This window comes from Grampus griseus, assembly GCF_964374135.1.
Source record: "Grampus griseus genome assembly, chromosome: 19".
Classification (NCBI taxonomy): domain Eukaryota; kingdom Metazoa; phylum Chordata; class Mammalia; order Artiodactyla; family Delphinidae; genus Grampus; species Grampus griseus.
Window position 1 is genome coordinate 7,602,091 of NC_139013.1, and position 23,122 is coordinate 7,625,212.

Consider the following 23,122-nt stretch of genomic DNA (forward strand, 5'->3'; position numbering starts at 1 on the left):
TTCCTCTTGCCTTTTCCTGTCCCCCACCCAGTGCTGGGAGCTGGGGCAGAGGCAAAGGCTGAACAGGAGCAGCGGGGTCAGGAACCAACCAGGGCAAGCGGAGCCAGGGCCCCCGGGTGCTGCCGGGACCCGAAGCAGGGTAAGAGCTGGGGACCCAGGAGTCCAGCACCCTCCTCCCTCAGACCCAGGAGTCAGTCCCCAGCTACCCCCTATCCCAGCAACCAGCAATCCGGGCTTCCATCCCCTCCTCCGCCCAGATTCTGGAGGCTGGGTCCCAGACCCCTCCTCCCTCTGACTCAGGAGTCCAGGTCCCCCTTCACCCCATCCCTACCTCTCAAGGCCTCAGGAGCCGGGGCTTTATCCACCCTCCCTTAGGGCCATGCTATCTGGTGAGCGGAAGGAGGGCGGAAGCCCCCGCTTTGGGAAGCTCCATCTCCCGGTGGGCCTGTGGATCAATTCTCCCAGGAAGCAACTGGCCAAGCTGGGTCGACGCTGGCCCAGCGCTGTCTCTGTCAAGTGAGTACCCACCTCCTCACGGCTCCTGCCCCTGCCCCACCTGCCTCCCATCTGTCCCTGTTTATGACCCAGTCCCTGCACTGGGTAATGCCAGGGAACCGGAAAGAGTTGGCTCCAGTTCCTGTCCTGAATGGGCAAGTGAGATGGCAGGCGGTAGGGGACAGTGGGCCCCAGTGATATAGGGTCCGGTGAGGGAAGTGCTGGGCCTGGAGATGGGCTTAGGCCAGTGGACACGGGGATAGGGACACAGTAGGAGTAGCGGTTTGGTTCACCTTCCTCCTCTCCCTGCTCACCTCTTGGAATTTCCTTCAGTGGGACTCGCCTTTATTTATTTATTTTCTCTCCTTCGCTCTCTCTTTGCCTCTGGCCTCTGCCCACGCCACCCCCCATCTCTATACACCTCGCGTCTCTCGTCCTTCTGGGGGTGTTTGTCCCCCACTATCTCTGGGTGTCTGTCCCTCCCTTTCTGGGTCTCTGTTCCTCCCCGCCCCCCCCCCCACTCTGGGTCTCTGCCCACCTCTCTCTTTCTCTAACCCCTACCCCCGTCTCTGCATGTCTTTCTGGATCTCTCTCCCGTGTCTCTGCTCGCCGGTGGGCTCCCAGGTCTTCGTCTTCGGACACGGGGAGCCGCAGCAGCGAGCCACTGCCCCCGCCGCCGCCGCACGTGGAGCTGCGGCGAGTGGGCGCGGTCAAGGCAGCCGGGGGAGCCTCAGGGAGCCGCGCCAAGCGCATCTCTCAGCTCTTTCGGGGCTCGGGGACCACGGGGTCCGGTGGCGCGGGAGCCCCCGGGACTCCGGGGGCCGCGCAGCGCTGGGCCAGCGAGAAGAAGCTGCCGGAGCTGGCGGCGGGCGTGGCCCCCGAGCCGCCACTGGCCGCCCGCGCCACGGCGCCCCCGGGGGTCCTCAAGATCTTCGGCGCCGGGTTGGCTTCGGGCGCCAACTACAAGAGCGTGCTGGCCACGGCGCGCTCCACGGCGCGCGAGCTGGTGGCCGAGGCGCTGGAGCGCTACGGTCTGGCCGGCAGCCCCGGCAGCGGCCCCGGCGAGAGCAGCTGCGTGGACGCCTTCGCGCTGTGCGACGCGCTGGGCCGGCCCGCGGCGGGCACCATTGGCAGCGGCGAGTGGCGGGCGGAGCACCTGCGAGTTCTGGGCGACTCGGAGCGCCCACTGCTGGTGCAGGAGCTTTGGCGGGCGCGGCCCGGCTGGGCGCGGCGTTTCGAGCTGCGCGGCCGCGAGGAGGCGCGCCGCCTGGAGCAGGAGGCCTTCGGAGCGGCAGACGGCGACGGTGAGCTGGGGGTGGGTGGGGTGGGGAAGCCGGATTCTGGGGGCGGGGCCTGCGGAGGGATGGGTGGGACTTGGGGCGGAGCCAGTGTGGGCGGGGCCTGAGGGACTGTTGGGACAGGATGGCGGGCGCCGGGGGAGGGGTCCGCGGGACGGGGACTGCGCGGGACCTATAGCACTGGGTCTAGGGGAAGGCGGAGGTGGGGCAGGACCTAGGTCAGCCAGATGGCCTAGGCTCGAGGACTTTGCTCTTGGGATAGGTGCAGAGTTGATGGGCGGGGCCTGCGATGCTGGGGCGGGGCCTCGGAATGGAGTAATAGGAAGGCAGAGATATTGCGCGGGGCAGATGAGTGGTCCTGATGGCAGATGGCCTCTCAGTAGTAGGCTGAATTGGCTCGTGAGGGGCAGGGCCTATGTGAATGGAAGCTAGAAGGGGGACGCGCTTGGAAGGTGAAGAAATGGGCTATTAGATCAGGGCCTAAGAAAGGGCGGAGCTTCAGAAGGGTGGGCCTTGGACCAGGTGACCTTAGGCTGGGTTGGCTGCAAAGCCTGAGTGGGGGCCTGAGGGTGGTGCACCGGAAATGAAGCGGTATTTGTATTGGCCAACGACCAGGCTACTTGGGGGCCTAGTATTTGAGAAGGCCCGGCCTGGAACAGGAGGTGCACCTGTGATGAAATAACAAAGGAGGGGGCACAGTCTGGCAGGGGTGGGGCTGGGATCACAAAGATAGTGTCTGCTCAGGGAGCCTTCTCACAGCTTTTCTGTTCCCGAGTCTCCCTTTGAGAGATAGAGTGGTGTAGCAGTTACACTCATGGGCTTTCTTCGCCGGTTAAACCCAGCAAAATCCTAGGCGAAGATTCAATGATATAATGCATATAAAGGGGTTTAGCACAGGGTTTGGCACATAGTAGTTGCTAAATAAAGAATGCAATTATAACCATCATTGTCTTTTTTTCTTTTCCTTTTTTTTTTTTTCCAAAAAGCATTCACTGAACACCTTCTGTGGGCCACACATTATTTAGGGCCCTGGGGGAATACAGTGGGGACATTGACAAGTTCCCGACCTTCTAGATTTCACAGCCCAGTGAGAAAAACATCAGTTCACTCATTCAGCTCATTTCCACTGGGCACCTACTAGATGCCAGGGCTGTGTGTGACAAAGTTCGGAGTGCCAGTGGTGCCCTTCTCTGCTTCGACTTGGAATGTCAGGGAAGGGTGTTCAAGAGGAGGTGGTTTCTGCTTTCCTTGGGGCAGTATCTTCTCGGTTCTTCGTGAACAGTTCTAGTGCCTAGAACAGTGCCTGGCACATAGTAGGGGCTCAAAAAATATTAACTGAAAGAATGAGTGAATTTTTTAAAAATTAATTAATTTATTTATTTTGGGCTGTGTTGGGTCTTCGTTTATGTGCGAGGGCTTTCTCTAGTTGTGGCAAGCGGAGGCTGCTCTTCATCGCGGTGCACGGGCCTCTCACTATCGTGGCCTCTCTTGTTGCGGAGCACAGGCTCCAGACGCGCAGGCTCAGTAGTTGTGGCTCACGGGCCTAGTTGCTCCGTGGCATGTGGGATCTTCCCAGACCAGGGCTCGAACCCGTGTCCCCTGCATTGGCAGGTGGACTCTCAACCACTGCGCCACCAGGGAAGCCCAGAATGAATGAATTTATGAGCTGAAGTTACAAGATGGGTAGGAGTCAAGCAGGAAGTATGTTCCAGGCACAGGGAACAGCATATGCAAAAACCTAAATGTGGGAAGCAGCCTCACCTCTTTGCAGCCAATTGTCTTTAGAATCTCTAGCTCTTTCCAGTCTCTGTCTCATCTTTCTCCATCTCTCTCGGCAGGCACGGGCGCCCCCTCGTGGCGGCCACAGAAGAACCGCTCCCGCGCGGCGTCAGGTGGGGCGGCGCTGGCCAGTCCCGGCCCGGGGTCGGGGTCAGGGCCCTCGGCTGGGTCCGGGGGCAAGGAGCGCTCGGAAAACCTGTCCTTGCGGCGCAGCGTATCGGAGCTCAGTCTGCAGGGTCGGAGGCGGCGGCAGCAGGAGCGCAGGCAGCAGGCACTTAGCATGGCCCCAGGGGCAGCCGATGCCCAAATCGGACCTGTAGACCCCGGCGACTTCGATCAATTGACCCAGTGCCTCATCCAGGCCCCCAGCAACCGCCCCTACTTCCTGCTGCTGCAGGGCTACCAGGACGCCCAGGTAAGCGCAACCTGACCTAACGAGAGAGACCTATGCCCCACCCTTTGGTTGAATGGGCGGCAAAACTACAACTCCCAGAATCCCGTGGGTCGCGTTAGTTTCAGGTATGTTGGAAGGTACGGTCCCAGCCAGGTTCCAGAGTAGGAGATAATATCAGAGAAGAGAATGGGAGTGGTGGAGATAGATGTCGGAGAAGGATTTCACTGGAGGGGCAAGTAGGCGATGATTCATTTCTTTCAAAGTTGGGAGAAAGCAGTGTCTTCCTCCAGGGAGAATGGGAGAGCCCACTTTATTTTATATTTTATTTTATTTTCCCGCACTGTGCGACTTGCGGGATCTCAGTTCCCCGACCAGGGATTGAACCCGGGCCGCAGCAGAGAAAGCCCGGAATTCTAACCACTAGTCCATGCCCAGCCATAACTCCTGGGAGAGCCTATTTTAGAAAGATCTTCTTGGAGGCCTCTCTTTCTTGAGGGAGAGTAATGGAAGAGTATCTTCTGGGGAGGGAGATAATTTGATTGATGCCTGGAATCTTGTTCGGGGTAAGCCTATGTTGTCTTAGGAGGAGTGGATTGAATCATTTTTTAAAGAATATTTAATTAATTAATTTTTATTTTTGGCGGTCTTGGGTCTTAGTTGCGGCATGCGGGATCTCTTGTTGCGGGCGCGGACACTTCGTTGCGGTGCAAGGGCTTCTCTCTAGTTGTGTCGCGCGGACTCCGTACTTTGCAGCACGCGGGCTTAGTTGCCCCGCAGCATGTGGGGTCTTAGTTCCCCGACCAGGGATCGAACCCGAGTCCCCTGTATTGGAAGGCGAATTCTTTACCACTGGACCACCAGGGAAGTCCCTAAATCATTTTTTAAAGTTGATGGTTTACTTCGGAACGATTGTGAACATTGTTGATGGGGACAGGTGGTAGTGATACTTTTATTTTACATATATGAGTGGCAATAGGAGAACTTGTTTGAGTGTTGGGGAACTAGAGAAAGAAAGGATTAGTGGTTGGGGGCCAGTGGTAAGTTATTTCATTAAAGAAATGTAATGTATTATTGGAAATATTCGTGTGTGTGTGTGTATGATAATTAGGAGAATCATTCTTATGGTTTTGTCCACCTTTGGGTAACAGTGGTACAGCCAAGCTCAACAGGTACAACTGGAATCAATGGGAAAGCCCACTCTGGAAGGTGGTGGAGTTTACTGAACAGTTCCATTTTTACTCTCAGAGAGGGATCCATCTGGGTTAGGTCACTTGGCTGTGTATATGGGTGAGAGGTTAAAACTATTCAAAGAACTTGCATTGGAGGAATTCATTCTTCCTTGCTGGGGCAACAGGACAGGGAAAGTTCATTGTAGGAAGGGGTTTGTATATATTATAACAGCCCATTCCTCCAGACAAGGTTGGTGAATAGGAGGCTCTATTTAGGAAAGGTGGTCAAATGGGAAGGATCTATTCTGGGAATATAAGAAAGTACGTTATGGGAAGAGAGGGAAATATTGGAAACATCCATTCTTTCAGATGGGATTCATGAGAAATTTCTTTGTAAGAGGCTTCATTGGAAGTGTCCGTTCCTTGGGAACAGGAGTAATTGTTGAATCTCTTGTAGAGAGGAATTTCTTTGCATTCATCTATTCGTGGGTGTCTGTAATGTGAGAGTTCATATGAGGTGCAGTGGAAGAACCCCTTCTTGGGTTAAGGAACAGGGGAGCCCATTGTAAAAAGGGGGTTCGGGTAGTCAGGATCATTCCATTCCTCCAGACAGGGATGAAAAATAGGAGATTCTACCTTCAGAAGGTGATCAGAAATATGGAAAGATCCATATTTCTCAAGAGGCAAATGAACCAATACATTGTAGTAAGGAAATTTAGAAATGTGCATTCATGGGGTGGAGGTAGTGGGAGAGAGTTCAGTGTAGGGAGGGGATTTATGGATATCAGGATGACTGTTTTCTCAGACATGAATGGGGAACAGAAGTGTCTACTTTAGGAAGGGGGTCAGACAGAGTGCTTCCATTTTTATAGGATGCAGATGGGAGAGTCATTTTTAGGAAGGGGTCTTCTGGAATGCACCTCTTCATCTGGTGGATGAAATGGGACACTCCATTATAAGAAGAGGGTCTCCTTGAAAACATCTATTTATAAGATGGGGTTACTAGAAGTGCCACTGTATGGAGATCTCCTTGGAGACGTCCTTTTTGGGGATGGGAATATTGAGAGCATCCGTTGATGGGAGGGAGAGTGTCTTTGGAATCCTCCATCCTGGGAGTGGGGGGAATAGGTGAGTCCGTTGTAGAATTACGGCTCCTTGGAAGTAAATTCATGGGGTGGGAAAAAATGAGAGTCCATTACAGAAAGTGGGTCTCCTTGGAAGTGTACATTCATGGGGTAGAGATAATGGAAGAAACCTTTGTTCAAAGGGGAAGTCTCTTTAAAGGTATCCTTGCTTTGGGAATATTGAGAGAAACTATTATTGGAAGGGGAAATGTCTTTGAAAGCCTCCATCACAGGGGTGGAATGATGGGCAAGTGGGGACTAGGGTAGGGAAATGGGAGAGTTCCTAGGAGAAAGAAGGTTTCCTTGGGAAGGTCCATTCTTAGAGGGTGAGGGTAGTGGGACAGTCCATTTTAGTAATGGAGATGTGGTGTCCTTGGAAGCACCCATTCTTTGGGCTGGATGTTATGGGAGAATCCACTGTAGGAAGGGATTGGCTTGAAGGAGTCCATTCAGAGGAGGTGAGAAGATGGGAGAATCCATTGGAAAAAGATCTCCCGGGAAGCATCCATTCTTTGAGGGAGGGAAATGGTAGAGCCCATGTCAAGAAAGGGGTTTCCTCGTATCCAGTCTTCAGGATGGATGTTATGGGACAGTTCACCATAGGAAGTGCCTTTGAAGAGTCCACTCATGGGAGGTCGGAGGTAATTGGTGAGTCCTTTGGGATCCCAGGAGATCTCCTTGGAAGTGCTCATTCAAGGGATCTGGTCAACTGTGGGTAAGGGATTTCCTCAGAAGCATCCAGTCCTCGTGGAGTGGTGTCCTTTAGTGCATCTTCACTTTCCCTCCAGGACTTCGTGGTGTATGTGATGACTCGGGAGCAGCACGTGTTCGGCCGGGGTGGGAACTCCTCGGCCCGCGGCGGGTCCCCAGCCCCGTATGTAGACACCTTTCTCAACGCCCCGGACATCCTGCCGCGTCACTGCACAGTGCGCGCAGGTCCTGAGCCCCCGGCGATGGTGCGCCCATCACGGGGAGCCCCGGTCACGCACAATGGGTGCCTCCTGCTGCGGGAGACTGAGCTGCATCCGGGCGACCTGCTGGGGCTCGGTGAGCACTTCCTGTTCATGTACAAGGACCCCCGCGCTGGGGGCGCGGGGCCGGCGAGGCCTCCGTGGCTGCCCGCACGCCCCGGGGCCACACCGCCGGGCCCCGGCTGGGCTTTCTCTTGCCGCCTGTGTGGCCGTGGCCTGCAGGAGCGTGGTGAGGCACTAGCGGCCTACCTGGACGGCCGCGAGCCCGTGCTGCGCTTTCGGCCGCGCGAGGAAGAGGCGCTGCTGGGTGAGATCGTGCGTGCCGCGGCCGCCGGTGCCGGGGACCTGCCGCCCCTGGGGCCCGCCACGCTGCTGGCGCTGTGTGTGCAGCACTCAGCTCGGGAGCTGGAGCTGGGCCACCTGCCGCGCCTGCTGGGCCGCCTGGCCCGTCTCATCAAGGAGGCTGTCTGGGTGAGCACTGCCAACCTGCGTCCAGTCCCATCTGCGCCCCAACTCCTTTCCCGAGCCTCCTCTAGCCACCTCCAACCTTAGTTCCGTAGTTGGGCAGGACAAAACTACATCTCCCAGGATACCTCAGGAGGGGGCTTGGGCTATTAAGCAAGGGGCCCCAAAGGATGCTGGGAGCTGTGGATTAATCCACAGTGCTTTAAGAGAAGACAGTACAGTAGTACCTATCTTTGCAGCCGGGGGATATTGGAAGAAACCATCCTGGGAGATGGGGTAGGGGAAGAGATCCCTGAAGGTTGGAGCCGTAGTGGGCGAGACCATTCTTGGAGGCGAGTGAGAACAAACCCACTGGACCAGCAGATGGAACTGCCAGGGAGAAGCCATTCAGAGTTGGGGGTGGGGGAGGCGGGGAAAGTTCCATCCTATTGAGCTGGGGCCTAGTTAGAAGAAAGGTTTAGGAGGTTGTTTTTGAATAGGGGGAAACTCCATTTGAGCAGAAGTAGACCTAAAGGGAGACAGACCACCATTAATCATAGGTGTGTGTGTTTTAAACTGTAAGAAGAGGATTGACTATTCTGAAGCTTGAGGATCAGTGTCCATTTGAAAATTGGGGAGAGTCTCTTGTCAAAAAGGAAAACTCAGGGCATTAACTCATAGGCCTCTCTTCCTCATCCACCTCACCTTAATTCTGATCTTACTGTTCCACAGGAAAAGATTAAGGAAATTGGAGACCGTCAGCCAGAAAAGTAAGAGAAACTCTGGGGAGAAGGGTCTAGAGTGATGTGGGGGTCAGGATTCGCAGCCAGTTCTATGTTCACATTTCCTTGCATGTTTTAGTGCAAGCTTCTTTGGGACTCAACTTTTCTAGTTGTGAAATGAGGGTTGGACTCTGACCCCAGTTAGACCCAGATCTCGGGGCTTGGACATATTTGGGGGGGGGAATTGGGCAAGGATTCCAAGTCCCTTCCCCTTTTCCCAGCCACCCTGAGGGGGTTCCTGAGGTGCCCTTGACCCCTGAGGCTGTGTCTGTGGAGTTGCGGCCACTCATGCTATGGATGGCCAACACCACGGAGCTGCTGAGCTTTGTGCAGGAGAAGGTGCTAGAGATGGAGAAGGAGGCCGACCAGGAGGGTGAGCTCTGACCCAGGCCCATGCTTGTCCAAGCCTCCTGCCGTTCCCTGCACCTGGGGACCTGGGCTTCTGCCTGGCAGCCTCTGGTTCTCCCTCTCACTCCTATGCCTGTCCTCAGACCCACAGCTCTGCAATGACTTGGAATTGTGTGACGAGGCTATGGCCCTCCTGGATGAGGTCATCATGTGTACCTTCCAGCAGTCTGTCTACTACCTCACCAAGGTTGGCCTTGATCCCTGCTTCCTGTTTGGTATAGCATCACTTCCTGTTTGAACTACATCACATGAACTACATCTGGTGTCACTTCTTATTTGACCTAGCAACATTTCCTGCTTCTGACATCACTTCCCATGTCCCAGCCCCTCCCCCACCTCGCACTTTGCTGTTCTGGTACCAGTTCCTGTTTGAGCTTACATCACTTCCTGCCTTCCTGACTTCTCTTCCTGTCTCTGCAACTATCCCCTCCTCATAGGCTGACTTCACTGCCTGGTTATATCACTGTTACCACTTTCTCAAGCTACTGTTTTCTAAGTCCAGTCTTAAGTCACTGATAAGTTAGATAGATAGATAGATAGATATAGATCAAATAATACTAGGCACTGTCATTTAAATTAAACCTCTTTATTCAGTCCTCACTTTCTGTGTTTGCTGACCTCACTTCCTATAGCTTTGAATTCATTCCCTTTTCTGAGCCACAAGCCTTTTTCTCCCTGGAGTGCCCATCCTGTAGGGCCTGCTTCCTGCCCCAGTCCCCCACCACCACTCTTTTTTTTTTTAAATATTTATTTATTTGGTTGTGCTGGGCCTTAGTTGCGGCAGGTGGGCTCCTTAGTTTTGGCATGTGAACTCTTAGTTGCAGCACACATGTGGGATCTAGTTCCCTGACCAGGGATTGAACCTGGGCCCCCTGCATTGGGAGCATGGAGTCTTATGCACTGTGCCACCAGGGAAGTCCCACCACCCGCACTCCTGAACTTAATATTGCTTCTTGGAATTCTCAGGGTTTCTGTCTTATGGTGGGCCTCATTCCTTATCTGTAGAATGAAAGGGGATATTTTGGGACAGGTAGTCTCTATGTTCCTTGAGCAGCCTTGATTTGTGAAGCCCTTTCCTCCTAGGCTTCACTTCCTGTACATCCCTGCCAAGTGTGGTTTTATTTCTTCTTTGGCTCTGACCTCATTTCCTGTCCTTGGCCTGATCTCACTTTCCACTGGCTACCTGCCACCCCACTCCCACTTCCTGACTCTCCATTCTTTTCCTTTCCTTCGGGAATTCTGGATAAATAATTCTTTGATTGAAGGGAGCCTCTTTTTTCAACGTCCTTTGTCCTCCTTGAGCTGTCTCTGTTGAGAACTACATCAGAGGTGGTCTTAAAATACCCAAGACACTTCTGGAAAGCCTTTCTTAAACGTGAGGTATCCCAGGCCTGATGAATGCTAGGAACCTATCTGGAAAGTAGGATTTTGCTCATGGAGACCTTTGGGATGTTGAAGGTAGAATGGACTACAATTCCCAGAAGACTTTGGTGGAGCTCCCCAGTACCTTCATGCTCTACTACCCTGAAGCTTCCAGGGAGTTGTAGTCCGATCCCTTGTTTGCATCTCTGTGTCTCCTCAGACTCTGTATTCAACGCTGCCTGCTCTCCTGGATAGTAACCCTTTCACAGCTGGGGCAGAGCTGCCGGGGCCTGGAGCCGAGCTGGGGGCCATGCCTCCAGGGTTGAGACCTACCCTGGGCGTGTTTCAAGCTGCCCTGGAACTGACCAGCCAGTGCGAGCTGCACCCGGACCTTGTGTCTCAGACTTTCGGCTACTTGTTCTTCTTCTCCAATGCATCCCTTCTCAACTCGCTGATGGAACGAGGTGAGGGTTGGTCTGGAAAGGGTCCGGGAAGCAGAGACAGGAGCCACTGAGACCTGCATCAGTTAAGACACATCAGAGGCTCAGGCCTCATCTTTAGGGACTCTGGAGAGGAAGCTCCAGATCCCAAGCTGAAGAATAGGAAAGGTCTGGGAGGCAGGAGGGCAGAGTCCGTGCACCCATTGCTTTTCACACCGTTCCCCCACAGGTCAAGGCCGACCTTTCTATCAATGGTCCCGAGCTGTCCAAATCCGAACCAACCTGGACCTTGTCTTGGACTGGCTGCAGGGGGCCGGGCTGGGTGACATTGCCACTGAGTTCTTCCGGAAACTCTCCATAGCTGTGAACCTGCTCTGTGTGCCTCGCACCTCCCTGCTCAAGGTGACTCCTGACCCCTGACCTCTGAGTCCCCAATCCCACTCATCCATCCTCTGTATTCAGCTTACCCTTGGATCTCCCCTTGGACTCCATGGTATCCCCAGTCCCAGTTCAGACACCATGGGTGATGCATCAGCAGCTAGAAGGAAGCCAGCCACATAAATGTCCAATTTTGGCTGCATCTGAATCCCAGCTGGACTTATTAATAATAGTTTCCAGGGTCCCCTCCCTCAGACATGCTGATTCAGGAAGTCTGGTATGGGACCAAGGAATGTGACGTTTAAAACATTCATTGAACGTAAACTACACGCCAGATACTGTGTTTAGCCCTTCTCACTGAATGCTGACTAAGTCTCGTGAAGTAGGTTATTAATTGACAATTTTGTTCAGACAAAGAAACTGAGAATCAGGCAGGCTAGGTCACTTGATTTCATTTATTTACTTTTATTTATCAAACTTCTACAGAGCATTTAATAAGCACCAGTCAGAGTTCTGTGTACTTTACAATCTTGCCATATTAAATCGTCCTAACAACCCTGTTAGGTAGTTCCTGTTCTCCCCCAATTTACAGGTGAGGAAACTGAGGCACAGGGTTTGCAAGAAGGTAATGAGTAGCCTGGGACTTTTGAACCCAGGCAATCTGGGTTGAGTTTCTTGTTTTAACCACAGTGATGATTCTGTTGCCTAGATCTAGGTTAGGTACAGAAATTTTCAAACAGTTACAAAAAGTAGCCACAGTAGAATAATGAACACCTATGCACACAGTAACATAAACTAATGGTCAGTTTTGTTTCTTCTCCACCCCTGCCTACTCCTACCTCCTCATGTATTCCAAAGCAAATCACATTTTTCTTTTTTAAAGCTGAGGGTATGCCTTTTCCCACTATCACTTTGGTGACAACCATGTCTCACAGTACCTGGAAAACATTGCACAGACATCACTGTCTACCCACTACATCCATGCCCTTTTCTATGGAGGGCCTTCCACTTAGGATTTCTCAGCTGCCCCATAATGATCGTGGACTTTTCACCTCATCTTCCCACCAGGCTTCATGGAGCAGCCTACGAACTGACCACCCCACGCTGACCCCTGCTCAGCTCCACCATCTGCTCAGCCACTACCAGCTGGGTCCTGGCCGCGGGCCTCCACCTGCCTGGGATCCTCCCCCTGCAGAGCGAGATGCTGTGGACACAGGTGAGGAGAAATAGGGACAGAGGCATTGGGGCTGTCAGCTTTCTTCTGTCCTCAGGACCTAGGGATCCATAGCCCCAACTCCTTCCTCCTGGTCCAAGATTCTGGACCCCTAACCCTCTCCTGCCCCGGGATCTAAGTGCAGGATCCCAGGATACAGGAGTTCAAGCCCCCAGCTCCTTATTTTTTTCGCAGCGGTTCAGGTCCCCAGCCTCTTTCCCCCTTTCCCTCTTTCCTCCTCACCTAGGAGGCCGAGTTCGAGGCCCCTCCACTCTAAGGAAACTGTACAACGAAGTTCCCAGTCCTTCCTCCCTAATGGACCCAAGAACCCAACTATATCGCCCGTTTCCCAGGCAACGGTGGCCTTTCATAGTCTGAACTACAGCTCCCATGATGCTTGGGGACTCCCAAGAGTCGCGTTTGAGGGGACCCTGCTCCAGTAGTTGCCGGGTTTTTTTTCCTTTCTTCGGGCGTGACGCAGTCTCGGCTATCCCCGACACTGCTGCCTCACGCCCATTTTCAGAATTTAACTCCGACTTCTTCGGTCTCATAGGGGACATCTTCGAAAGCTTCTCCTCCCATCCTCCCCTCATCCTGCCCTTGGGCAGCTCGCGCCTCAGCCTAGCCGGTCCTGTGACGGACGACGCCCTGCACCGTGAACTGCGCAGGCTCCGCCGCCTCCTCTGGGATCTTGAGCAGCAGGAACTGCCGGCCAATCACCGCCACGGACCTCCCGTGGCCACGCCTCCTTGAAAACCAATAGCAAACGAGCGCGCGAACCTTGAAAATGCATCGGCTTCTCTAGAGTCTAGAGCCTGTCTGAGCGCAGAGCTTTCTGGGAGTTGTAGTTTTTCCCCGCGTGGAATGCTGGGAGTTTGAGTTTTGGGGTAGTAGAGGATGGGACCGTGGGAAGATGGGTTTGGGAATTTGAGTGCCAGGAACAATAAAGGTATCTGTGGTATTGGCAATGCCTCTATTGTTAAGACTCCGGAGCGGTAGTGATGATTTTCTGTGGAATAAGGCATCAGGGCCCTTGCCTGGAGCATTGGGCTCCTGCCGAATCCTCCGTGATATTTATAGCCACGGCCTCAGCTTGCCCTCTTGCATGTAATCCAATCCAGGAGCACTGTGGCCTCCCACGCATCTCAGGACAGAGCCCTAAACTTGTTCTGCCAAAGATCACGCCCTCAGTCCTGCCAGTGGGAAATAGCCAGCGCTCCCTTCGACCTTCCATAGCCCATACTCCAGCCTCCTCCCTCAGACCCAGGAGTCTGGGTTCCCAAGCCCCTTCTGGACCTTTCTGCCTGTCGGGCACACTGATGAGTCTCAACGTTTCTTGTCCCTGTTCTGGAATCCCTCTTCCCTCACATCCGAAAGTAGGGGCCCGCAACGCACTCCTCCCTCGGGCCCAGGAGTCCAAGCCTCTGCCTCTTTTTCTTCAAACGCAGGAATTCAGGTCTCCAGCCCCCTCCTCCCTCACACCCAGGAGTTCGGGGCTCCAGTTTGAACTTTTCCCTCCCCTGAATCCGACTCTGGCTGCTGCGTCAGGGAAAAAGTAAGCGACAGGTGGCACCTGCCTATAGGGACGGGGCACGACCACCTGCCGCTGCTGCTCACCCTGAGCCCCTCTCCTGGCACCTGCTTCTGTCAGTCCTCCCGCCGCTGCCCCTTTCGACCCCGCAGCCCCAGGACGTGGAGGAGGAGCGAGCCGGGAACCCCGACTTCCGCCCCGCCCCAGGCCCTCCCAGTCCGTGCTCCCGCCCCTTCTCAGGATGCCAGGAGGGGCTCCTGTCTCCCCCCGCCCCTCTCCATCGCTCCCGACACGCCCCCAAAAGGGGGGTACGAGGCGGTCCCAGGCCGGTAGGGCGGAACCTGCCGCCTCCAGCCTTGACTGCGGGACTCAACCCGCTCCAGAGCACAGCTGAGCCGAGCCCACCTGGTGAGAAGCCCCTGGGGTGGGGGGTGGGAGGGGAACCCGCCTTAACCCTTCTGTCACCTCTCTGGTCCTAGTCCCTTCCCCACAGACCGTGGCGGCTGACACCCACCCACGCCCTTCTCAAGTGCAGGTGGCAGAGACCCTTCCATTCCCCAGGGACCTATCGGGTCCCCTTTCCCCTCTTGATCAAGGCTGTTGGATTCTAGGCCCCTTAGAGTATTGAGTTCCTTCCCTTCACCCCCTTTTCCTCCCTCTCCTTTCATAGACCCGGGGTCCAGGCCACCAGTGCCCTCCTTCTTAGGACCCAGGAGTCCCAGATCTGAGGTCCTTCCTCCCCCAGACTCCAGGAGTTGGGGCCCTCAGCGCGTCCTCCCTCACACCCAGGAGTCTGGGCACCCAGCCCCCTCCTCCCCCAGGATCCAGAAGTCATGGCTCAAGGCCGCTCCCATCTCTAAGTTCCTCAGGCCCTTTCCCTGCCGCGTTCACATGCAAGGGACGCCTCCTGACCTCCACTCTGACCCTGCCTCCTGTGGGGGGCCTGCTCTCCCCGCCAGTCCAGGTGCCCATCCCAGCCTTGGCAATGACCCTGGCAGCTTCCTCCCAGCGCTCCCAAATCATTCGCTCCAAGTTCCGATCTGGTGAGAGTCTTCTCTCTGTGCACGTAGGGAAGGGAGTCTGGGAGTCCGCACGGCGGGGTGACATGGGAGGGGGGTGGTGACACATGCCAAAGGCATGTGTTTTCTGTGCAAGAGATTATTTATGTAAAGGAGGCCCCAGCAAAGGGGTGGAGTTGTGGTTGACAGTGAGTGTGCAAATGGCTGGTGCAATGCTCACGTGAATAGTGGGGAATGGGCGGCTAGGGGTGGGTGTGCAGAGGACCAGGTACTGCAAAGGAACAGGGGCTTAAATTGACACCTGTGCAAATCGGAGGAGCGCCCAGTGTGGAACTGTGGGCAAGGGGACAATGAGCTCTCAAGCCTTGAAAGCGGCAAAGGTTGCATTTCAGGTCCCAGCACAGGTGAAAAGTGTGCAAGTGGATACACCTGGAGGTAAAGTCCTGAGTAGACAGAGTGTACTTGAGTGTGCAAATGAGTCTGCTTCTGTGGTTGGGTGGGTGCGAAGACACCAGTAACCAAAGAGCAAGGAGTGTGCAAAAGAGTGCACGTGTACAAAGAAATGTGCAAAGAGAGATCCTTGCTCCACAACTGGGGGCCAAATTCTGAATGCGTTAACGTGGCTGGGTGTGTGCCGAGACAGTGAGCCTAGGATGAAGAGTGGCAAAGGGTACCAGTGCACAAAAGTGCTGTAGATGCAAAAATAGAGGCCAGGGAAATGCGTGTTTGAAGGTGGGTGTGCAAAGGGGGCGACTGAGGGGAGGCCCAGAGGTAGTGCAGAAGGGAGTGGGCGTGTGCAAAACGGGGTGTGGGGATGAAAGGGGGCGAGGTACAAACACTAAGATGGTGATTGGGCGGAGGATGGGGTGGGCATCAGCTGACGAAGGGGGCAGGTGGAGGAGTTGGGGGCAGGGCTGCCTCCTGCCTGCACCGCTGGCTGGCTCCTGGCCCCAGAACGGCTCTGGCCTTCGGCGCTGTGCTGGCAGGGAACAAGCAGGAGGCCCTGGAAGGGAGCAGGCTGCCCGCCCACCCGCCTGCACGGGGTGTGTAAGGGGGCTGGGCACACGTGTCCCGCCAACAACTGCAGCTCACACTCGCCTGCCAGGCCAGGCTCTTGGACACTCCCTTCCCGCCTTTCTCCTCCCACCTTCCTCCACAGTCCTCCAGCTTCGGATCCACAGACGCTATCAGGACACGAGTAAGTGTGGGCCCTGAAAGGGAGGGGATGGCGGCCCTACTCCCTTGGGGCACCCTGGAGTGCAGCTGCCACACATCTTGTTTCGGTTCCCGAGCCTCAGCGCCTATGCCCCAGGGTACATTGCAATCCCATCCTGCCCTTCCCCAGGACCCAGGAGTACAGATCCCTGGCTGCCCCACCCCTAGGAGCTTTTCTTCCTGCTCTTGGGCTTTTCCCACTCCAATGAAATGCATGGATCCAGATCCTGTTTCTTTGGAGAAGACAGGCATCCCACACCCCACACTTGGCACACATACAAATCTCAGGATGTGGCTTTCAGCTTCTTTCTCCCCAAGAACCAGGAGTGCTGGTCCCACCCCTGTCCCAGCAAAACCCCAGGAATCTGTGATCCTCAGCTACCACACCCCTCGGTGACTGAGGAGGAGATTCCTGCCTTTCTTCAGAATGTAAAATTCTGGGTCCCTAGCACTTCTGCCCTTAGATCCAGGAGTCCAGACAACCAGCTCCTGCCACTTGGGTTTCACTCCCTGGCTCTGTCCTCTTGCACCCGGGGGGGCGGTGGGGCCTCCAGGGTCCTCCTTCCCATGCAGCCTTGTTTCTCCCTGCCTGGCTTGCTGCCTGCAGGCCTCTCAGGGTCCTTTGCTGCCTCTCCATTCTCGGATCCAGATCCATGGATCTCAGCCGCAGACCCGGCTCTGGCTCCGGCCCCAGCCTCACCCTCGAGCCCAGCGCCTTTCCTCTTCAGCCCTGGGGTCCTTCTCCCTGAGCCAAAACACTACCCTTGGCGGTCCCTGAAGAAGGTGAGTCTCGACCAGAGTGAAGGGAAGTCCCGCTGAGAGTCTAGCCTTGGTCCTCCTTACTGCTGCCCATTTTGCTCCTCTCTGATGGGGACATGCCGACCCCATACTTTTCATGGGGCTCTGGGGCAGGAAAGTGGGAATGGAGCAGAAGCATTTGACGTCATACCTGCTTTTTCAGGAGTCTCCCAAGATCTCCCAACATTGGAGGGAGCCCAAGCCCAAGAAGAACTTGACATACCACCAGTACATGCCCCCAGAGCCGAGACAAGGGTCCAGGGCAGACCCCCAGGCTGAAGGGTCGGCCTTGGGTCCCCCTGGACCACCTCCATGGGAATGGACAAACTCACAGCAGCCACCTCCTAGGTATGACCCCTGTTTTTGTTCTCTGGGAAGTTCGGGCCCCCAGCTCCCTCCTCCCCCAGGACGCAAGAGTCCAAATCCCCGGCCCCTCTTCCTTCAGTTCCCAGAAATCCTGACCTCATCCCCGAGAGCCTGAGCCACCTCCTCCCCACCCCCGCCCCCTGCCGCGGTTCCTCGTCTCTCAGGCACCGGAACTAGCCTCCTCTGTTCTCGCGGAGCTTCAGAACTCAGGTCCCTTGCTTTCCTGCATCTTCATGAGCCCCTGTCTTTGAGGACTCCAGAATGCCTTTTCTCTCTACTCCTTCTAACCTGTTTTCCCTTCACAACTCTCGCCAGGATGAAGCTCAGTCCCCTCACTCCCTCCCCACCAGGAGTCCCCAGCCCCTCGCCCTCTCCACACAAGTTGGAACTTCAGACTCTCAAACTGGAGGAGCTGACGGTGAGTTTGGGGAGTAGCTTCCCAGGCTGGCCCTCTCGCTCAGTGGGGACCCAGAAGTCTAACCTTGCAGCCTCTGCTCCATTGGAGATCCAGGACCTAGGGTCCCCAGTCCCTCCTCTCTCGGTTTCCAAATGTCCAGCTCCAACCTCCCCCTCCCCGCCACCTGCGCCCCGGAGCCCGCCTAGCACGGCCTCTTTCCGCCTCCCTCCCTAGGTCTCAGAGCTCCGGCAGCAGCTGCGCCTGCGGGGCCTCCCAGTGTCTGGGACCAAGTCGATGCTCCTGGAGCGCATGCGCGGTGGCGCCCCGCCCCGCGAGCGGCCGAAGCCGCGGCGCGAGGAAGGTCCGGCGGGTGCTCCCTGGCCTCGCTTCAGGCGCAAGGCTTTGGGAGCCGCTGGGAGGCCGGGCTCGGTGAGAGCGGGACTACGCGCATGGACCAATGAGGAGAAGACAAAGCGGGACGGGGCGGGAAGTCGAGAAAAGAATAGCCAATAAAGTGTGGGGGGCGCGGTTAAGAGCAAAGGGGGAGGATCTTAAAGGAAGGGAAGCCAATGAAAGAATAGGGGGCGAAGCCGAAGGGAGCCATGGATGAGTGAAGGCCTGGGCCGGTACCAGGAGGTGGAGCCACAGGTAGCGAGTGGATAGGGTTGCTCCCCGTGGGCACGGCTTAAAGGAACTCGCCCTCTTCGCCGTTCTAGTTGAAGCCGAGTCAGACATCTCACTCGCTGCCCCCTCCACGTGCCGCGGAAACCCTTGTGACGGCTCCGGCTCCTGCTCCGGCTCCGGCTGCATCGACGGCTCAGGCTCCAGCTCCAGCTCCAGCTCCAGTACCGATTCCTTCTTCAGCAGCAGCCTCGACAGCCCTGACACTGGAGGAGGAGCTGCAGGAAGCGATCCGCAGAGCGCAGGTGAGAGGGAGCGGGCCTAGGGTCTCAGTCAGGATCAGGCTGGAGTCCCAGGTTCACGCCAGTTCTGCCCGTCCACAGTTGCTTCCGAACCGGGGCATCAATGACATCCTGGAGGATCAGGTGGAGCCTGAGGGTAAGAGCCGAAGTCCTAGATTTGGGGGGAAAGGGGGCCGAGGTTCTGGGCTTCTGTGTTCGCGGGAGGAATAGGTTGGTATCTGGACTCCTGAGGTGTCTGGACTCCTGAGTCCTAGGGAGGAATGCGCTGGGGGCCTAGACCCCTGGAAAGGACGAATAGGGAGCTGGGGTCCGGATTCCTGCCTTCCTAAGCTCACGCTTCATTCCTTTCCCTACAGACATGCTGCCCCCCATTCCCCTGGACTTCCCCGGCTCCTTCGACTTGCTGTCCCCCTCCCCGGACTCTGAAGGCCTCTCATCTGTCTTCTCTTCCTCGCTCCCATCCCCCACGAACTCCCCGTCCCCCTCTCCCAGGGGCCCCACCGACTCCTTGGATTGGCTGGAGGCTCTGAGTGGGGGTCCCCCACTGGGCTGTGGCCCCCCAGCCCCTAGCATTTTCTCTGCTGACTTATCTGATTCCAGTGGCACCAGGCTGTGGGACCTGCTGGAGGATCCATGGTGATGGATTTTGGGGTTTCCAGGGACTGTGAACTGGTGGGGATGGAGAGGCCACAGAGATAGACTCCCTGAGGGAGGGGTTGGAACAGCTAGCAGAATCACTCCCACCACAGACACAAAATCAGAGACAACTCTCATGCCCACCTGGCCCCTGCACTGCTGCTGACATGCCAACCTCCTGACTTCTGCCTGACCTCCATGTGATCCCCTCCATGGTTGTGTGGTTGGGGGCAAAGAGGTTTCATTTGCTGCTGACCAGGGCAAAACAAGCTGCTTGCTGCTCCCCTCAGAGAACTCCTGGATGTTTTTGTTCCCACTTTCATCCCCCCATCCCACTGACTAGATGGATGCCTGTTGCTGGGGAGTCTGGAAGGTGGTCTGTGCTTTTTGGATGCAGGAGAGGGACAGGGAAGAGTAGGGAGAGAGAATAGTCTGCCAGACCCTTGGCTTCTGATTGGAGATGAGAAAAATCAGATGTGTCACATCTGGGGTCAGATTCTCTCGGAAGCAGAGTCTGAGACAAGGTTTGTGTATCCATGACTTGGGAAAGAAATGCTCCCAGGAGAAACCAATGAAGGAATAGATGAAACAGGACAGCGATGGGGGAGAAGACTAGCTAGAATGCGATTTCAGGTGAAGTCCCAGCCGTAGCCTGATCCCATGGGGAGCTCTGCAGGATAAATTAAGTGGTAGAGTCTTTCCCTCCTTGAGGCAAAGGGAACTGGGCCTTTGAGGCAAAGGGAGATCCCTGTTTGGGTTTATTATTGCTGAATAACAAACCGCCCCTAAATTTAGAGTCTTAATTCCTGTCTGTGATTGTTCACAATTCCATGGATTGACGGGGCTCAGTGAGGCACCATATAATGTCAACTAAAGCTGCAGTCCTCTTAGGGCCCAACTGGGCTGGAATATCCCAGATGGCGCACTCAGGTGCCTCTGGCACCTGGGCAGGGATGGCTAGTAGGCTTGACCCTACTGGGCTGTGGGATATCTGGACTTCTCTCATTCTGGATTTGGTCTCAGTGCTCTCCCTCTCCATGTGGTTCCTTTCTCCAGCAGGTAGCTGGACCCCTCACATGGTAGCTCACGGCCCCCCAAAGTGAGCATTCCTAGGGGAGGAAGCAAAAACTTCCAGTCTCTGAAAGACTAAGCTTGGAACTGGCACAACGTCACTTCCACCACATCTTATTGGTTAGTGCGAGTCAAGGTAGCCCAGGCTGAATATGATATGGGATAAGACTACACAAATGTATGCATACCGGGGGCGTGGTCATTGGGCACTGTCTTCGGAGACCTGCCACTACACCCCTCTAGGCAGTCATGGGCCACAGGTCACAAGAAGGGGCCAGGATATAAACTCCAGGCACCTCAAGCTCAAGGGCAGTCTTGGGAACAAGGTTGCAGGGTAAGCCCTTAGCAGCAAACTGTTTTAAAATATAGGTTTATTATCATTCAGGTATGGTGAGGCCAGTAGATCAGGAGACAATTGCCATTGAAAAGATAGTTTGTTATTTTCAGAGATCCCAAAGGAAGGGGGCATGCCAAGCTCTGCAGGGCACCAGGGTCGGTCAGGAGTTAGAGGGGAAGAGGAGAAACTTGGACAAGAGTCTTGACTGTGGTTTCCTTGGGAAGGAACAGATGAGGCAGGGTAAGCTTAGGATTGTCTAGTTTGAATAATTTCAGCAGGCTCTGGGGTGTAAGGGTTGTCCCCAGTTGCCTGGAACTTGGCCCTGGGGTGACTAGGCAGATGAAAAGTGACCTGAAGTATAGAATGCCATAAAGGAAGTGGTTGGGGGTATGGGCTCTGGGTTGGTTGCTTTGCATGTGAAAGGCATACTTACATGTCAGTCCTTTATTACCTCTAGGAATTGGCTAGCCCTGGGAGGGGCAGTCCCTCCAATGTCAGCAAGGCCCCAGATGTCAAAGCACCAGAAATACAGAAATAAAAAACCATGATTAATGCATAAAGCACACAGAAGCCGGGTGTTGGGTGCACAGAACTGGTAAGAGGAATCTGAGGGGACCTGGGCAGGCTGCCAACAGTGTCCACTACAGGTGGGAAGGTACAGTGGATTAGTTATGTGTTACAGGACCTAGAACCAGTGACTTCCCCTGGCTTGCTGTCATGTCAGTTTCCTCATTTGTACCTACAGCCAAGTGTGGCTGAGAGAGTTCACTGAGAATGTCCATGAACTGGACCTGGCATGTGACATGTGATGATAAACATTAATCACCATTATTAGCTGCTGATTGACAATTCTAGTGCCTCGAAGTGTGTAAACTCTGGTGAACATTGAGGATCCAAGACAAAAATGGAAGGGAACAAATGCTCGTTACCATGAGGCAAAGGGAATCTTTGATGTCTTCCAAACCAATCAGGTAGAATTTGTCCTCCTTACTTTCAGATGAATTAATTAAAGATCAGAGAAGGAGAGCGACCTGCTCAGTGTCACACAGACAGGAGGTGTTGGAGTAGAGTTTTTGGGGGTTTTTTTGCAGTACGCGGGCCTCTCACCGTGTGGCCTCTCCCTTTGCGGAGCACAGGCTCCGGACGCGCAGGCTCGGCGGCCATGGCTCACGGGCCCAGCTGCTCCGCGGCATGTGGGGTCTTCCCGGACCGACCGGGGCACGAACCCATGTCCCCTGCATCGGCAGGCGGACTCTCAACCACTGCGCCACCAGGGAAGCCCCTGGAGTAGGGTTTTAAATCAGATTAATATGTCTACAGCCTGTACCCTCAGGGTTGAAAAATCAAAGAACCTCAATCTCTGCTCTGGTGAAGCTCAGACATTTGCAAAGAGAGTCCCAAGGCAGGGTGATAGGTATTTTCATGGCAAAGGTACAAGGAATAGGAGGGGCGTGACTCCTAGAAAGTGACCAGAAGCTGCAGGGGAATGGGACAAGGTGGTCAGAGAAAATATTTTTGCCAAGACGCAAAGGGTGAGGAGAAGCTGGTCAGAGGAACCTCTTGGAAGACAGTATCCTTGTAGAGGGAGAAGAACATACAAAGGCTTGAAGGTGTGAAGGGCGCTGCCACCTGGGGAAACTTGTGAGGTCAGGGGTCCTGGAATAAAAGGTGGGTGTTGGTGCTGCGGCAGAATTCAGGGCTGAAGAGGTGGGTGGCGGCCGAGTCCTACAGGACCCTTCACATCAGGATGAAAATTGCTGGGAAAAGGGTACAGTCAGCCCTGGAAAGATCAGAAGGGGTCTGGCAGGTCTTCCTCTGTCTCTCTTTCCCTTCTGACACTTCTATGCCTATACCCCTATATCAGTCTGTTCCCATCTCTGCCTGCCTCTGTGTCTTCACTCTGTCCCCATCTCTTCTGTGTCCAGAGGAGGGTGGCCTTGGGCTGAGAGCCTGTGGGCCCTGTGTGCAGTTTCAAAGAGAGTCAGGGCTAGGGGCGGCTAAGGAATTCTCTGGAAGGTGGAGATTTGAAAGACAGACCCAGGATTGCGAGGAGTGTGCAGGTTTGAGTCCAGAGTCTGAGGGGCGGGCTTGGGTCCTGCATTTTCCATGGCCTGTCCCTCAGCCCTCTTCCAGACATGTCAGCTACTTCCTCCTGCCCCTGAGGCAAGGACTGGGCCTCCCCCAAGGGGGTGGGGAAAAATGAGGGCTGGACCTATCGGGGAGCTGGGGGGAGGCTGAGGTCAGATGGGGACCCCACCCCCCACCATGCTGCCATCCCACCATCTCAATGGAAGCATGAAAAACACCAAGAATATATTTGACAAATTACCAATTTATTTTATAGACGTATTCCCCAGAAAGAGACATTCATATTCATTGGGTAGACTGGAGAAGAATATATTTTGCTTTTCTCCTCCGTCTCCTTCCCCCTGCTTCTCTTCTCTCGCCTCCAACCCCATTTCTCCCTCCCTCCCTTCGTTTCTCTCTTTCTCCCTCCTTTCTCTGTTACCACATAGCTAACTGGCTGCTTCCAATCACTGACTTCTATTCTATTCTGCCTTTTACCTCTACG

General features: G+C 55.1%; 2 protein-coding genes across 6 annotated transcripts; both read left to right on the forward strand.

The window, feature by feature from the left end:
- The first annotated feature begins 1 nt into the window (after nucleotide 1).
- RASIP1 (Ras interacting protein 1) lies at nucleotides 2-13,209 on the forward strand. Its single transcript, XM_082677452.1, has 12 exons — nucleotides 2-139; nucleotides 376-516; nucleotides 1,120-1,799; nucleotides 3,632-3,987; nucleotides 7,048-7,701; nucleotides 8,407-8,444; nucleotides 8,678-8,829; nucleotides 8,948-9,051; nucleotides 10,447-10,690; nucleotides 10,896-11,068; nucleotides 12,113-12,260; nucleotides 12,811-13,209. The coding sequence occupies exons 2-12, from the start codon at nucleotides 380-382 to the stop codon at nucleotides 13,008-13,010; spliced, it is 2,886 nt and encodes a 961-aa protein (XP_082533578.1). The 5' UTR covers nucleotides 2-139; nucleotides 376-379; the 3' UTR covers nucleotides 13,011-13,209.
- A 933-nt stretch (nucleotides 13,210-14,142) lies between these two features.
- MAMSTR (MEF2 activating motif and SAP domain containing transcriptional regulator) lies at nucleotides 14,143-21,625 on the forward strand. 5 transcript variants are annotated; one of them, XM_082677687.1, is made up of 10 exons: nucleotides 14,143-14,196; nucleotides 14,748-14,831; nucleotides 15,967-16,005; nucleotides 16,630-16,805; nucleotides 16,984-17,168; nucleotides 17,502-17,604; nucleotides 17,818-18,012; nucleotides 18,300-18,509; nucleotides 18,588-18,642; nucleotides 18,863-21,625. In XM_082677687.1, the coding sequence occupies exons 2-10, from the start codon at nucleotides 14,774-14,776 to the stop codon at nucleotides 19,144-19,146; spliced, it is 1,305 nt and encodes a 434-aa protein (XP_082533813.1). In that variant the 5' UTR covers nucleotides 14,143-14,196; nucleotides 14,748-14,773; the 3' UTR covers nucleotides 19,147-21,625. The 5 variants fall into 5 exon arrangements, 4 of the variants coding, with proteins under 4 accessions (XP_082533813.1, XP_082533815.1, XP_082533814.1 ...); XM_082677689.1 differs by having other exon boundaries at nucleotides 16,672-16,805; XM_082677688.1 differs by having other exon boundaries at nucleotides 14,161-14,196; nucleotides 14,753-14,831.
- Nucleotides 21,626-23,122: the final 1,497 nt, after the last annotated feature.